The 16484-nt window shown below is 37.4% G+C and overlaps 1 protein-coding gene across 3 annotated transcripts in view; it reads right to left on the bottom strand.

Annotated features, from left to right (window-relative positions):
* Positions 1–16484, bottom strand: part of LOC138173643 (WD repeat-containing protein 25-like) — a 287285-nt gene that overhangs the window by 1743 nt on the left and 269058 nt on the right. For 2 of the 3 annotated variants that reach the window (XM_069103692.1, XM_069103693.1), the window contains exons 5-6: positions 6228–6398; positions 2647–2787 (exon numbers count right to left, since the gene is read on the bottom strand). In XM_069103692.1, the coding sequence (XP_068959793.1) occupies positions 2647–2787; positions 6228–6398 (312 nt within the window). Of the gene's footprint in view, positions 1–1629; positions 1709–2646; positions 2788–6227; positions 6399–16484 lie in introns of all 3 variants that reach the window. The other variant, XM_069103694.1, reaches the window with a different exon arrangement.

The following is a 16484-nucleotide window of genomic DNA, read 5'->3' as shown; positions in this document are numbered from 1 at the left end:
GGAAATTAAATCTTAAGGGAAATAATGAAAAATGAAAAAAATAATGAAAAAAGTGGGAAGAAAGGGGAACTAGCAACATCATATCTCAAATTATATTACAAAGCAATGGTCAGTTAAACTCTATGATACTATTTTAAAAAACGGAAAAGTTGATCAGTGGAACAAACTAGGGACTCAAAACCCAGAAGCAAATGAACATCCTGGCATAATGTTCAATGATGAAAGCAAGTACACCCACATCCATGCTAAAGATGCACTATTCGACAAAAGCTTTTGGGAAAACTGGAAAGCAGCCCAGCAGAAATTAGGTTTATACCAAAATATCATACTATAAACCCCAATGAACTCTAGAGATAAACAAGATTATAGCATTAAGAAATTAGAAGAGGAAGAGATACCCATTCACAGATACTGATAGAGGAAGATTTTTTGACAAACAAGAGATGAAATAGAACACAGAAGGTAAAATAGGTAAGTTTGACTGTAAAACTGAAGTTTTTCCACAAAGTCAATGCAGCAAATTTCTCTGAAAAAGGCCTAATATCTTACACACACACACACACACACACACAAACACACACACACACACGTGTGAATATGGAACTGATGTTAATATATAAGAAAAAGAGTAATCTATCCCCCAATAGGTAAATGCTAAAGGATATGAACACACAAAAGAAGAAAGATGGACTATCAAAAGTCATGTGAAAAAAATATTCCAAATCACTGAGGAGAAATGCAAACTAAAACAACTTTAAGATTCTTTTTTATCAGATTAACAAAGATGACTAAAAAAGGGAAAATGACAATCATTGGAGGGAACATGGGAAGACAGGTATATTTAGAGGAGTTGATCTATAAATGGTATCTCCTTCTCTCTTATGACCTATTCCTTCAGAACTCATTGTGATATATGGTATAAGATTTTGGTATAAACCTAATTTCCAAAGCACTTCTGATAGAGCTAGGAAGTGGTTCAACCTTTCTGAAAAGCAATTTGGAACTATACCCAAGGGAGACAGAGTCAAGATGGTGGAGTAGAAACAGGACTTCCATGGGGAATCATTCCTTCAGAATTAGATTGGAGGAAATGGAAGCTAGTGACTTTATGAGAAATCAAGATGCTGTTAAACAGATCCAAACAAAAGAAAGAATAGAAGACAATGTGAAATATCTCATGGGAAAAACCACTGATCTGGAAAATAGATCCAGGAGAGATAATTTTAAAATTATTGGACTACCCGAAAGCCATGATCAAAGAAAGAACCTAGAAATCATCCTCCAAGAAATTCTAAGGAAAACTGCCCTGATGTTTTAGAACCAGAAGGCAAAATAGAGGCTGAAAGAACCCACAGATCACCTCCTGAAAAAGATACCAAAAAGGAACTATACCCAAAAAGTCATTAATTCTCTGCCTCGATAATTCCACTAATAGGCATACTGTAAGATTAATATAGTATTTTATTATGTAATATATATCATTAATATAGTATTTATTATGTAACATATATCACCTCATTGTATGTATATTATATATCACCTCACTGTGCTCTCACAACCCTGTAAGGTAGTTACTATTATTATACCCATTTTGCAGATAAGGAAACAGTCTGACAGAAATGAACTGACTTGTCCTGGCATCACATAAGTAGTGTTTGAGATAAGATTCAAATGAAGGTCTTCCTGACTCCAAGTCCAGCATTCTCATCTATTAAGCAACCAAAGAAAAGAGAGAAAGGAACCACATGAACAAAAATATTTATAGCAACACCTTCTGTTACAGCAAAGGACTAGAAACAAAGTGGGTGCCCATCAATTAAGAAATAACTGGATAAATTACGGCTTCTGAATGTAATGGAATATTATTATGCCAAAAGAAATGACAAAAGGGACAAATTGGGAAATGGGGGAGACTTGTATGAACTGAGACAGAGTGAAGTGAGCAGAACCAAGAGGTCAATTTTTGCAATGATTACAACACTTTAAAGATTTAAGAACCTCGATCAATGTATGATCAATCAGGATTGCAAAAGCCTTATTAAACCATGTTTTCCATTTCTTGGCAGAGATGGCATGGCCTTTCAGTACTAAGTGAGTCATGCATTCTCAGACACAACCAATGAATGAATTTGTTTTGCTTCACTACACTTAATTATTACAAGGGAAGCCTTTTATTTCTGGCGAGAGAAGAGGAAGAATTGTGAGAAGTGGTAAAGTGTAGTAATAGTGATATAAAAACAAAAGAGTGTCAAAGAAACATATAGAACATGAAGAGAAGAGCAGGATGATGTTCAAAGGGGGCACAGAAAGCAGGGCACTCCTGTTACTACTGAGTTAAATCTGACTTTTAAAGATGAGATGATGTATATATACTTTTAAAAGGAACTATATGCAACAGAGATTTGGTTTTCCACAATTCTCTTTTTCTCTTCTCTGAATATGGAAATGTTCATGTTTGCTGATGTTAGTCAATTTAATAATTTTTTTCAAAGAAAATTCGAGAAAAGAAAACCCATAATTAAAGTCAGTGACTTGTGAGCTCCAATATAAGTCATCATAATTAGGATGAATTATGAAACTTAAGTCTTTTGAGAAAGTGGTTCTGATGGTTCACTGAGGAGAATAAAGGGAGAAATTAATAAATACCTTGTGTCCTTCATAACGTTTGCTTTTATTTAGCCGGTATGGCTTCACTGCTGAAAACACTGCCATATAGTTTCCATTCGTCTGGGCCACAAAAATAGATTCTTTTGGGTGTAGAGTGAGGCTAGGACAGGTAAACCGCTCCTAAAAATTAACGGGGAATAGGAATAGAGAAAAGTGTTTTGTACTGTTTGCAGATCACACAATTCAGCACATCTTAAGGTAATGCCTTATATGACTCTCATCTATTTCCTGTGACTCCTGTTTCTACAAGTAGCCTGTGAACTCCTTGAAGTCAAGGGCTAGGTCTCCTTTTTGTCTGTCTCTCATAATACTAAGCACAGGGGTAGGCAAATGGCAGATACTTAACAAATATCTCATTAAGTAACATCCAAGAGCACTAACCTTAGAGTTCAAGACCTTGAATACTATCACATAACCTCAGTCTGACCCTCAGTTTCCTCATCTGTAAAATGAGGATAATAATACTTGCACAGCTGACCTCAGGGTAAGAATCACTTCATAAATCATATGTATTATCATCATAACTCATGAACAAAGCAGTTTACAGTTTACACAGCCCACCCATCATCTCACTTGATAAGCATATCAAGCAATGTGTATGGGATAAAAACATTATTCCTATCTTACAAATGAAGAAATTGAGATTCAATGTGGAGACAAACATACAGCTATTAGAAGCTGATTTCAAACCCAACTCTTGGATATGTCTATTACTCCCTTCCCACTACATTCTATGCTTCAGGCCACTTCAGTGGGGTTACCACTTGGGTGATAGTCACATACCTCAAGAAAGACCCTCACTGGAATAAAACCCACCTCTCATTATAATATTCATTTTCTCATTGATTGTTAACCAATCAGAGCTGATTGCCACCCTCAGGAACACCTGCTCTTCCAAGGGCATATAAACTGTGAGCCCACCACCAGGAGGGGGCTTTGGCATTTGAGAGTGCCACTGACCTCTTTTATTAATAATATGTTAACCTTATTAATAAAATTATTATACTTGCATGTTTTGAACCCTTTGAAACATCATATCTCTTTCTAGCATACTATACTGGCAAAGGATTGCTTTAGCCCTACAAGGTTGTGAAACTTGAAAAGTTTTAGGACAATGTGATTTCCTTACATGTCAGGCCTCTATGGCTACATAAGTACTTGAAGAAAGTGTGATGAACAGAAGAGACAAATTTCTCTCTGGAAATTCTAGATGAGGGGAAGCAGTAGGGTATACTGAATGAGAAATCAAGACACTCATACTCTAGCCCTGCCCCTGTACTAACTAATGATATGGCTTTGGGCAAAACATCTGTACTTTTCTGGGATGGAGTTTACTTCTTAGCAAAATGAGGACATTAAATTAAACAGAAAAAGATTCCTTCTAAATCTGAAATTCTATTTTCTACAATCACTTCTGACAAAGGACCTGGGTTTACATCTTGAACTTTCTTACTTTTCCACTCACTATGTATCTGATGTTTGAACTTTCTAGACCTTGGTGACCACATCCGAAGAGTGAGGGGGCTGGGCTAGACCATTTCTAAGGTTCCTGCTAGCTCTAAACCCATGATCGTAACTCTTCCATGATTCTGCTTCTTTCCTGCTCTGACATTCTATGACTTTGTTAGTCAGAGCAGACCCAATTGCTCATGCTATTGGTAGAATACTTCAGAAACAAAGCTGAATGATACTGCCATTTATAGTCACTAGATCATTTAAAATATTTTTTAAAAACCACCCTTTCCATTGTATGTCATTTCATTGACACAAATAGAATGTGCCAAAGTCCTATATTAAGTCAACACATAAGCACAGCTTCATACTTCACTGGGAAGACATTAAAACTATAACCGTGAATTAATGGACCACCAATCACAAAAATATATGCTCCTAGGATCAGAGATTTAGAGCAGAAAGTGACATTGGAGGTCACTGAGTATGGTCCCTTAATCTGAAAGATGAGGAAACTGAGATCTAGAAAGGAAAAATGACTTGCCAAGGGTTACGCAACAAGTAAGTGTCTGAGGCAGGATTCAAAGCCAAGTCTTCCTAACTTCAGGTCTAGCCCTCCTCTCCACTCTGCCATTGTACTATCAACTCTGCACTGTCCTATCCACTATGCCACACTGACTTGAAGAGACAACTATTATTAAAAAGTATTTCTTTATCATGGAAAGACTTACACAAACTGATGCAAAGTAAGCAGAGCCAAGAAAACAATGCAGTGACTACAACATAAATAGAAAGAAACACAAAACAACATAAAATGAATGTTGCAAATTACAAAAAAACAAACTTGACCTTAAGAAATAGTGTGGGAAGACATCTCCCCCTTTGTACAGATATGGGGGAAGGAAAAGGGATATGGATGATTGAGGTACATGAGTGAGTAACAGTAAATATATGATCAGTGTTTTTGATGTACTGATCAGTTGGGTTTTTTTTAAAGCAATTGGGGCTAAGTAACTTGCTCAAGGTTACACAGCCAGGTGTTTCTGGGTGGGTGCTAAGTATCTGAGCCTAGATTCGATCCCAGGTCTCCCGACTCTGGGGCCAGCACTCTTACTCACTGCGCCACCTGGCCGCCCCTGTACTGATCATTTTTGCTGATTTTCTCTTCCTCTTTTTTAAAAAAAATTATTATTTGTTATAATTTTTTTAAATAAATATTCATTATAGCTCTTTAGAAGGAGGGGAAGGGAGAACATACAGGAGATGTTAAAACAAAATATATCAATAACAGTCAGTTTTTTTCAAAGTATTTGCTCGAGCTGTTCCTTATACCCAAAAGTCCCTCCATTTTTACCTTTTGATATCCTACCTATTGTTCAAAGTCCAACTTCACTGCTCTCTTGTCCATGATGATTTGTGTCAGTGAGCTCAAAGTGAGGAGTGAGCTCACACTGAGCTCTCCCTCAACTTATCTCACAGTATTTTTTACTCCTCTTATCACATCTAATTATCATAATCTAATTTTCATTATACTTATCTCATTTCCCCCAACTGGCCTGGGATTTTTTTGAGCAAAGGAACAAATCTTATTTATCTTAAAATCACAGCCCAGCACTAACACAGAGTATCAAATACAATAGGGGTTTAATAAACATTTATTTTATGAATAAAGGCATAGAGATCAAGTTAATTGAAAAGCTCATTCTCATTCTTAGCTTGCATCCATTCATCAAACATTTTAATAGACTCTACAGTGTGTATTGCACCATATTCAGTGCAGGGAAGGCACAAAATTTAGATAAAGGATCCCCAACCTCAAAGTCTAGTAGCAGGATATGATGCACACACAAATAACAATGGCACATAATAAATGCACATAAGCTACAATGGAGACATATGAGACATGAACAGAAACTGTTCCCAAGGGGAGATTTGGGAAGGGGATAACATTTTGAATTGGGCTTCAGAGGACTGAAAAGAACTCCACAGGCAAAGAGTAAGATTCCAAGTATAAGAAACCATGTAAAACAAAATGCAGTTAGGAGAGCCCAGGTCATGTTTGGGAGAATCAAATGTATCACAAGATGAAAAGCGCCAGTGCGACTTACATGGAAAATCTGATTAGAGACCCTGGCAGCACTAAGGAAGTCCCACGCAATGATGGTGCGATCAGCAGAATCACGGCTTACAGAGTCTGTGCTACTCAGGAACTCCTTTCCGTCACGAAGAAAGAGGATATCTAAGGTCTGTTGGACTGAAGCTTTGTAGACTCTGATTACCTGTCAAACAACACATACAAATCACATACAGGTTTCCAAAAAGAGGGGAGGGTACTAGACAGAAATCCCACTACCCAGATGAGGGAGCATCTGCTGTGAGTGTGCTGGCAACTTCCCCCCACCCTCCAAGTATAACAGAATCTTATTCTCATGTGGTATCTTGAATGTGTTCATCCTTCATCCTCCACATTTTGCCAAGATCTGTCAATTTTCCTTCCAAAATACCTCTTGTATCAGTCTTCTCCTTACCATTCCCATTGTCACCATCCTGACTTGGAGTCTCATTACCTCTCATTTGGGATATGCCGATTATATCTTAACAGGTGATTACTTAAGTTTCATATATCTTCTAATCCTTCCTTTGTATTCATATCTCTATTTTATTTATTTATAGTGATCAATTCCCATACTTAATAAAATATTTATGGCATTTTTATATTTTTATTCAGTTAAAATTTTTTATTTTATTTAGAAATTGTATCTTTATGTGTTTATGCATGGCACATGTTGGGTTCAATGAGGTAACCTGTAAAAATCCCTTCCAACATTGAGATTTTATGAAATATTACCAATGGTAAGCAGAATTAGCTTCTATATTAGCTGGATGATAAAAATCTGACATTCATTATTAGAAAGATATTTCAATAGTTTTTAAAGATCTCTTCCAATGCTGAGATATCTAACTTTGATAAATCTCTTATATGTCTTCTTCTTTCTTCTGACACTACCACTACACTGGCTCAAGAACTTTTCACATCACAACTAGACCATTGCAATAGACTGTTGATTGGTCTCCCTGTCTCAAGTCTTTTCCCCCACACGATCTGTTTTCCACTTAGCTATCTAAATGATCTTCCAAAATAAAATACAGATAACACATAACCCATACAATCAACTTCAGTGGTTCCCTACTGCCTCTAGGATCAAATATGAAATTCTCTCTTTGGCTTTTAAAAGTCTTTTCATAACCTGGCCTCTTCCTACCTTTCCAGTCTTAAAGCTTACTTCTCTCCTCATACTCTGTGATGCAGTGACATTGGTCTCTTTTCTGTTCCTCAAACAACACTCCATTTCCCAACTCTGTGCATTTTTACTGGCTATGCCCCATGCCTGGAACTCTTTCCCTCTTTCCCTTCTGTATTCCCTGGTTATTTCCTTTAAATCTCAGCTAAAGTCTCACTTTTCATAAGAAGTTTGTCCAAGGACTCCTTAACCTCAGTGCCTTCCCTCTAAAATTATTTCTATTTTATCCTCTGTTTATCTCATTTATACATAGTTGTTTGCATGTTGACTCTCCCAATTAGATTGTAAGCTCCTTGGGGACTGTCTTTTGCCTCTTTTGGTATCTTAGCACATTGCCTAGCACATGGTAAACACATAATAAATGCTTATTGATTTGTTGACATTCTGTGATTCTAGAAATGTTCTTTTGCCATATAAAAAAATTATGGCAGTTCATTTTGTGGTAGCAAAAAAACTAGAATCAAAGTAAATATTCATCAAATGAAAATGGCTACAACAAGGTAACTGAATATCAGTGTAAGGAATGATAAATATGAAGAGAGCAACACATGGGAAGGCTCAGATAAACTAATGCAAACCAGGAAAACAATATTCACGTGGATTACATTGTGAATGTGAAGAATAACAATCGAAAAACAAACAAAACTCAATGTTATGAAATTATAATGACCAAGCACGGGCTCAAAGACAAGATATGAAATGTGTTCCACTTTCTTTGCAGAGGGGAGAGACTATGAGAGTTAAACACTTCACAAAATGTTGGATTTGGATGATGTATGGGTTAGTTTTGCAAAAGTATTGTTGCTTTCTCAATTTTATCCTTTGTTATAAGAAATGGCTTTTCTGGAAGGGCAGGGGAAAGGGACAGGAATATGCTGGAAAATGTAGGTAATTTAAAAACAAAATATATCTATAAAGTATTTTTAAAAAGAAATGATCTTTTAGCAAATAAAGGATATTTGGTATTGCCTTCAGAAAGCATAGATTTCAGAGTGAGAAATGAGTACCACATTTAAAATTTAATAGTAATAAAAGCAAGTAAACAAAAAACAATTTTTGTTCCTTGTTTCTATTCCCATGTGCAATCAATATAAGGCAAATCCCACTAGGCACCAATAGGCTGCAGAACTAGCTGTGACAAGGTTTTATAATACAGAGCATTTGTTTGGCATCTTTTTTTCTCCTCACAAGATAAAATCCCAGGCAGAGGTGCCTGCCAGCTCCCTCTTTACACAATTCTATGACTCTTCCCATTTGCTAATTTAATTTGGCTGTTAGCAAACATCCTGACAGGAAGGGCACTGGCACTATTCTGTTAATGAGGTGCTGATGGCAAACTTCTCAGGGGGATGGAACCAGAGGAGCTGAGGTAACTGCACCATGGGAATAACAGTGCTCTTTGGGGGTAGAATCATTTAGCTGGAGTTTACTATTCCTGCATCATTCTATGGAAATCAATGATATGAAGATCATAAGAATAGTTATTTGGCTGATGTTACTTTAAATGTGAGAGCTTTGTCCACTGACCAAGAAGGGGACATACTGCTTTGGGATTCTTAATTTTTTAAACTCCCTTTAGCAGTCTGGTGAAGCCTATGGACTCCTCAGAATAACACTTTTAAATGCATAAAATAAATACACAGGATTGCAAAGGAAACTGATGAAATACCACTCTCATTTTTTTAAAAGATCTTTTGTACTAGAAAACTGAATTATATTAATCTTGACCTTCCTATTGTAAGTGAAACTAAAATACCAAAGGGAGCTGCAACAAAACGGAAGAAGGATTCACAGGTTCTCCTTAGAAAGAAAACAAAGGAGATGGCAGAGTAGGTTTTATCATGTGCCCAAAGGCATCATTTCATAGGAGACCTGATCGCTTCAGATTAGTGTTTATGATACTCATTTTTAGAAAGACCACTATGAAGATAATTGGAGATTATGCATCAACATTGGGTGCAGAAGATAAGAGGTAGAGAAATTCTGTAAACAATTGAATAAGATATTCAAAATTAAGTCAAAAGATAACATAATTTTTGGTTACTTTTATGAGAAACAAAAGAGGTAAAAGCTTGTAGACTACATATATCATGAATATTTTATTTTAAAAATAGTTGGAAGGTGCTAAATAACAAATAACAAAGAGCATCATGAAAAATGAAATTGATTACATCATTACGGGAATCAATCACTTGATATACCAATGGGGGCGTCATTCCAAATCTGCTTTTTATGCGCATTTAGACCATTAGCTTGTCAGAATAAAGATAAAAATCAATATAAATAAGAACAAAGGATTAAAATAAGGGGAAGATATAAAATAACCACTATTTAAACTTTTTTTTTTTTTTTGCTTTTTGGAGGGCAATTGGGGTTAAGTGACTTGCCCAAGGTCACACAGCCAATTTTTGTGTTAAGTGTCTGAAGCCGGATCCGAACCCAGGTCCTCCTGACTCCAGGGCCAATGTTCTATTCACTGCGCCACCTAGCCGCCCCTACTATTTAAATTATTGATGCAAAAAAAATGGATAAAAGGACAGATAGCAATACAGACAATCATCATATCCTAAAGAAATTTAACCAAGACAAATCAACAAAAAAGTGAAAAGAACAAAATAACCTAGATAACACATCATCAATGAAACATGTAATCTTGCTAAATGGAGGGGCTGGCGGCAGCAGGCCATATCTGGGGCAAATGGATATGAAGCATGTTCTGGGCCCAGGGAGATATAATGGGTTAGAAAGTTTTCATTCACTTACTAATCAGGACAGCTCAAACTTAAATAAAAAAACCAGCAGTAGATAAAAATCACCACAAAAATGAAAAATAAAGCAATTATCCCAGCTTATGCTTCTTTAGTGACTGTTTCCAATTCAATAGACACTTGAAGTGGCTAGTTAGTACAAAGCCTTATTCTAGATGCTGAAGGAAAGATACAATGTTTGGATAAGTATCAGTCCCTTCAGGTGATTCAATTAAACAAACATTTATAAATGATTTACTATATATGGAGTTCTATACTCCAATACAGGATGCTGAGGAAGATGCAAAGATCTGATCAGACATAGTTCCTGTCCTCATAGGGCTCACGGAACACAGAGGAGTGTTTAGTAGACTCCATCCTCAATAGAGTTCAGATTCTAATGAGTAACCTACTTTGTTTCCATGGTTGAACTCATGACCTAAATAAAGTTTGTGACCAAGGGGTTATGTTCAGCAGGTTATGTTTAGCACTTCCTACTCCAGGCCTTCACTGTGTGGACTTCTGTTAGAACAGAATAGGGTGGACACAGCACAATCACTCATGTCTATAATCCCTGCTGCTGGAGGAGGTGAGGCTAGTGGATCACTTGAGCAATTGAGTTCCAAGTTTCAGCAGAGCTAAAGTCAATAAACTATCTACACTATGTCTGGCACAAATATGGTGAGCTCCTAGGAGAGGAAAGTCACCAGACTGTCTAGGAGGGATGAACTGGCTCAGATTGGAAAAATATCAGGTTAAAACTTTTATGTCAATTGAGACTGGGAAGACAAAGAGTGGGAAAAGCTGAAGGAGAAGGAGTAGAAGAATGAAGGGAGGGAGGAAAGGAAATGGGGGAATGAAGGGGAAGGGAAAGGGGAAGGAGAAGGGAAAAGAGAAGGAGAAAGGAAAGGGGAAGGGAAAGGGAAAGGAGAAGAGGAAAGGGAAGGGGAAATGGAAAGGAAAAGGGAAAGAGAAAGGGAAAGAGAAGGGAAAGGGAAGGAGGGTTTGATGTAGTCAGACTCCAGTGTAAAGATGAGACCACCCATCACAGCCACAAGTGTACTGCCACTTGTCATTCAGATAGAAAAGGAGACTAATGAATTGAGATGCCTGACTAGTGGCAAGAGAACTTAATGTGAAATCAGAAGACCTGGAACTGAATCTCAACTTTGCTACTTCCTACCTATGTGACCTTGTGCAAGTCACTTCAACCCTCTTGGCCTCAATTTCTTCATATATAAAATTCAAAACAACAAGTAGGTTAAGAAAAATGGTCCCTAAGGTCCCTTCTAAGACTAAATCCTATGGGACAACAAGTTCCCTTCAAGTTGGAAATGAAATTATTCTATATTCAAATTAATACAACTAATGTTTATTAAAATATTATGGGCAGTGTAATATATTCGGCCCTGAAAGAAATACAAAGATAAAAAATTATAGTCTCTGTCCTCAAGAACCATACAGTCTAGTGGATAGGGTGAATATGGAACTATAAGAGTATAATAAAAGGGGGAAATATAAAGGGAAGGTCAAATGGATTGCTATGAATGGAATCAGAAAGAGATCATTTTAATCTGGGGGAGATCAGAAAGATTTTACTGAAAATGTAGTATCCAAGGTAGATGAAGGAAGAGAAGATGTTCCATAGGAGGAAGAATGTTTTAGAGATGGGAAATGAATGCCTAAAAAATAACAAGAACTAATAGATTCATTCAGCACTTCAGCTTGACATTGTTAGTGGTGAAAGTAGTGTTGTCCTTTGGGAGAATAACTGACCAGCACAGGAAAGTATCTAATAAAGAAGGGATAAAATAGATGGACAATTGATAGTTTATATTAAATAGAAATTGGGAAGTGTAGATTCCATAAACTAAAACCCAGTGAGTTATACTCAGAGAAATTCTAAAACACATAAAAGGGATGGTTTGTGAGAACCAGAGAAGCAGGGATCATTCATTAAAACCAGGTCAGAGCAATGCTTAGTGGTTCAATGGTTAGAGAATCGGTGGTGTCTTAGAGGCAGATAGATGGATCAGTGGATAGAGTGCTGGGCCTGACATCAGGAAGACCCAGATTCAAATCTGACCTCAGATACTTAATAGCTATGTGACCCTGAGCAAGTCACTTAATCTCTGCTTGCCTTAATCAACTGAAGAAGGAAATGGCAAGCCACTCCAATATCTTAGCCAAGAAAACTATGATAAAAAATCATGGTCCACAGGGTCACCAAGAGTCATACATGGCTGAACAACAACAACAAAATTAAGAGTCTTTCCATACCTATATTTGAATCCTGCTTCTGGCATTGTGTTTAAAAAAAAGGGGCAAAAATACATTAATTTCTCCAATTATTTGAGAGGCAGCATGGGATAGTAAATAGGAACTAGTCTCAGAGTCAGGAAAACCTTTAATTCCTATTTCTGAACAAGTCACCTTCTCAGTTCTCTCAAAGCAACTTTAAAGCAGTTGTCAATCTGCATTGGTAGAGGAACTTTTCTAAATGGAAGTTTCCTAGATCAATAAAATCCTAGGTCTGGTCCCAAAACAGCAACAACAAAAAAAAGCAGGTCATGCCAACTAACTCCATTTTCTTTTTGATGTGTTAACTAATCTAGTAAATCAGGAAAATGCTATAGATACTGCATACTTAGATTTTAGGAAAGAATTCGACAAAGTCTCTCAAGTTTCTTGTTCTGAACACTCAATGAACCATATGATTCATGGAGATATATCAGCTAGTGGTTAGTATTGTTAGGTGGATTCAAAACTGAAAGACTAGACCCAAAGAATGACCATTAACGGGTTGAGGATAACCTGAATGGGGATTCTAGTGGATGGCCCAGGGATCTGTTCTAGGCCCTGTGTTTTCAGCAGTCACCTGGATGAAGGCATAGGCAGCATGCTTGGGAAATTTACATGTGACACAAAAGCTGGGAGATCTAGCTTGCAGGTTGGGTGGTGAAAAGCAGAAGCATGAACAGAACACTAGTTTGGAAGTCAGAAAGAGGAAGGCTCAAATACAGTTTCACTTGCCAAATAAACGATATGGACAATTATAGCACTTTCCATGTAGGGTTGTTGCAAGGATCAAATGAAACAATTTGTGTGATGTACTTTGCAGACCTTTAAAATGCTATATGTGTGAGCTATTGTTGTTTTTATGATGATGATTGTAGGGATCCAAAAGGATCTCACCAGGCCAGAAGAAAGCATAAACCGAATAAAATGAGATTCAATAGAGATACATTTTACATAGACGTGGGTTTAAAGATCAACTTCACAACAACAAAATGGGGAAGGCTCTGCTGGACAACTTCAAATGAAAAGACTTGGGGGTTTTAGTGAACCATAGGCTCCATATAAGTCAATGGGCCTTAAATACGGCTGGAGCACATTGAGAAACATAAAATGAGGTGTGGTTCTGCCCTTGTCAGATACTGGAAGCACTGTGTTCAGTTCTACATGCCACATTTTGGAAAGGACACAGACTAGTTGGAACACATTCTGAAGAAGGTCACCAGCATGATGAGAACACTGGAGATCACACCGCAGTAGGGACCAAATGAAGGAACTAAGGACATTCAACCTAGAGAAGATGTAGGACATAAGCCACAAGAGCGGTAAATGAATGCCTATCTGTTGGCCCCAAGTGGCAGAACTAGACGTTGTGAAGAGAGAGACTTAGGTTCAATGTGAAGGAAAACCTCCAGGCAATTAGAGTTGCCCAAAAGTGGAATGGGTTACCTCACTTCAGGACTTCCAGTAATTGTGAGATGACTGACCATTTGTAAGGGATTCTGTAGAAAAGGCTCTTAGTCAGGTTAAGTTAGAGTTGGAAGTGAAGGCCTCCAAAGACCCTTTCAACACTGAGACTCAGTGATCCTGAATAAATAAATGGTCTCTCCATCAGGTCCAAATATAGGGACACAGATAAAAGACATTGATGTAATGGCTCTGCCATATTTACTGAGAAGTTCTTTTGTTTATCAAGATCTCTCATACTCATAGGTTCTAGAGCTATAAGATCATCTAATTCAAGCCTTTCATCTTACAGATGAGGAAACTGAGTCCCAGGGAGAAAAATTTATGTACCCAAAGTCACATGGAGTTGGGTCTTAAAATCAGGTAGTCTGTCTCCAAACCCAGGGCTTTATTCCCTCTACAATGCTGCTGGGGGACAAAACAAATGATGTCACTGCTGAAGATTCCCCATTACTTGAAGATTAAGATATCAACTTCTCAGCCTGACATTTGAGGCTATCAATATATAAATTTCCTAAGCATGCTGCCTATGCCTTGAGGCTCCAAGCAACATTTCTTGTTGGTGCTATCTCACCTGTACTAGATTTACTTTTCAAATATTTTACATTTTCTAATCTGTGCACATAGTTTTCCCCAACTAGAATGCAAGTCCTTTGAAAGAGACTCATTTTTGTTTGTTTCCACAGTACTTAGGATAGTAGGTGTTAACAGTAAGTGCTGGTTGAACTAAATTCCTGGCCTTATTTCATGATACCCCTTCACACACTCCATGCTAAAGCATGTTCTCAGAGTGATTAGTGAACCTCTCCACCATTCACATACAACTGTCCACCAAAGCTGGAATGGTCTTCCTACACATCTTGCTACTGAAATCCTTTTCTTCCTTCAAGGGTCAGCATAGGTACTACATCTTCCACAAAGCCTTCCTTGTTCTTCCTCACCTAGTCATGATTCCTCCCTCTCTGACCATTTCATCATTTTCCATCTTGTATTATGTGTATATATATATATAGATATAGATATATAGATATATACATACAGAGAGAGAGAGAGAGAGGTCTTATAACTCTAATAGACTGTAAACCCTTGAGGCCAGGAATCATGCTATATCCATTTTTGTATCAACACTGCTAAACACAGGAGCACATAAGATAAACACATTAAATGTTTGCTGAACAGATGGATATACATTGGGGGTGGGGAAGCAAGAGGCACATGTCCTGAAACAAGTGACCAAGTCAAACTTCAAAACCAACCAATAGCTAATGATATATTTACTAGAGTATCCTGCCATAGAAAATCTGCTACTGTAATAATATGCATAGAATTATAGGATTTCAGAGTTTTTGAAGAGTTCTTAGAGATCATCTCATCCAATTATCTCAATTTACAAAGCAGGAAATTGAGTTCCAGAGATGTGAAAAGCGACTTGTTTGAGATCACACAATAAGTGACTGAGCCTGCACTCAGTCAAACATGGTTATTCTGAACCTAAATATAGTGACTGTTCCTTATAGAATACTATCTGCCAATACTGAAAAAAACATTTTATAAAATATTTAAATATTATTAATAACAATAATAAACTAATCTATAGCTGACATAATACATTAATTACTTATTTTGCGCTGGGTCTCACTATCTCAGGTTGGAAGTGCTGTAGCCTCTCACAGAACAACCCCCTGGTACTGATCAGTTACAAAAGCTTTAATTTGCTATTTTTTTCTACCCTGGCCTGGTTCACCTCTCCTTAGGCTGCCTGGTGACCCTCTCCTGGGAGGACAGAGTGTAGGGGTGTGGTCACCATATTTATACAGACACTTGATTGGCTTTGGCCCTACTACAACTCTGAACTTTAGAGATGCAGGGATCCACCAGCTTCAGCCTCCCTTTTTCCATCCCTCTCTCAGAGCAGAAATTACATGCTATTACAGTACATTGTATTTTGTACTACTGAAGTGTTTTACATCAATTGCATACCATCAACAATCTGGTAAGTAAAGTAGTACAAGTGTCATCATCTCCATCTTAGAAATGCAGTGACTTGTCCAAGGTCACATAGCTAGATGGTGACAGAAACAGAAAGTAAATGCTGGGCTTCTGTCTATGAATCCAGTGTCCTTTCCTCTGCACAACATTTTTGAAGGAATGGCCATTTTTGAGAGCTGTCTCCTGGGAAAGCTGAAGCAGGCAAGGCTAAGCCTGTGGCTAGAGGAAATGTTACTATGGTTGCATAAGTGAAATAATTGAAGCACCACATCAGTCTACTTGGTGCTGGTTGGTGCTGGTAGTTTCTATAGAAACTAGAGAATGATACCTCTGAAAGCAGCTCCTATCTCCACTGGTCTACACTGCCTTTGTTCACATTCACGCATCAACATACAAGAATGAATATATCAAAGCTCTTTGAACAGCCCACTTTTAAGATAGGTGTAGCACCTCATAAAGCTAATGCTCTCCACATGTTTCCAAGGAAACAGAGACCCAGTATTTCCCACCCTCTCAAAATTCATTAGCATTTACAATTTGCTAATGAGGTGGAAAGATAGAGTGC

Source organism: Petaurus breviceps, unplaced genomic scaffold (assembly GCF_028583685.1).
Source record: "Petaurus breviceps papuanus isolate PSGF00001 unplaced genomic scaffold, PetGlider_PUasm1.0 63, whole genome shotgun sequence".
Taxonomy (NCBI): Eukaryota; Metazoa; Chordata; class Mammalia; order Diprotodontia; family Petauridae; genus Petaurus; species Petaurus breviceps.
The sequence above is the reverse complement of the archived record's forward strand: the minus strand, read 5'-3'. Positions and strand labels throughout refer to the sequence as shown.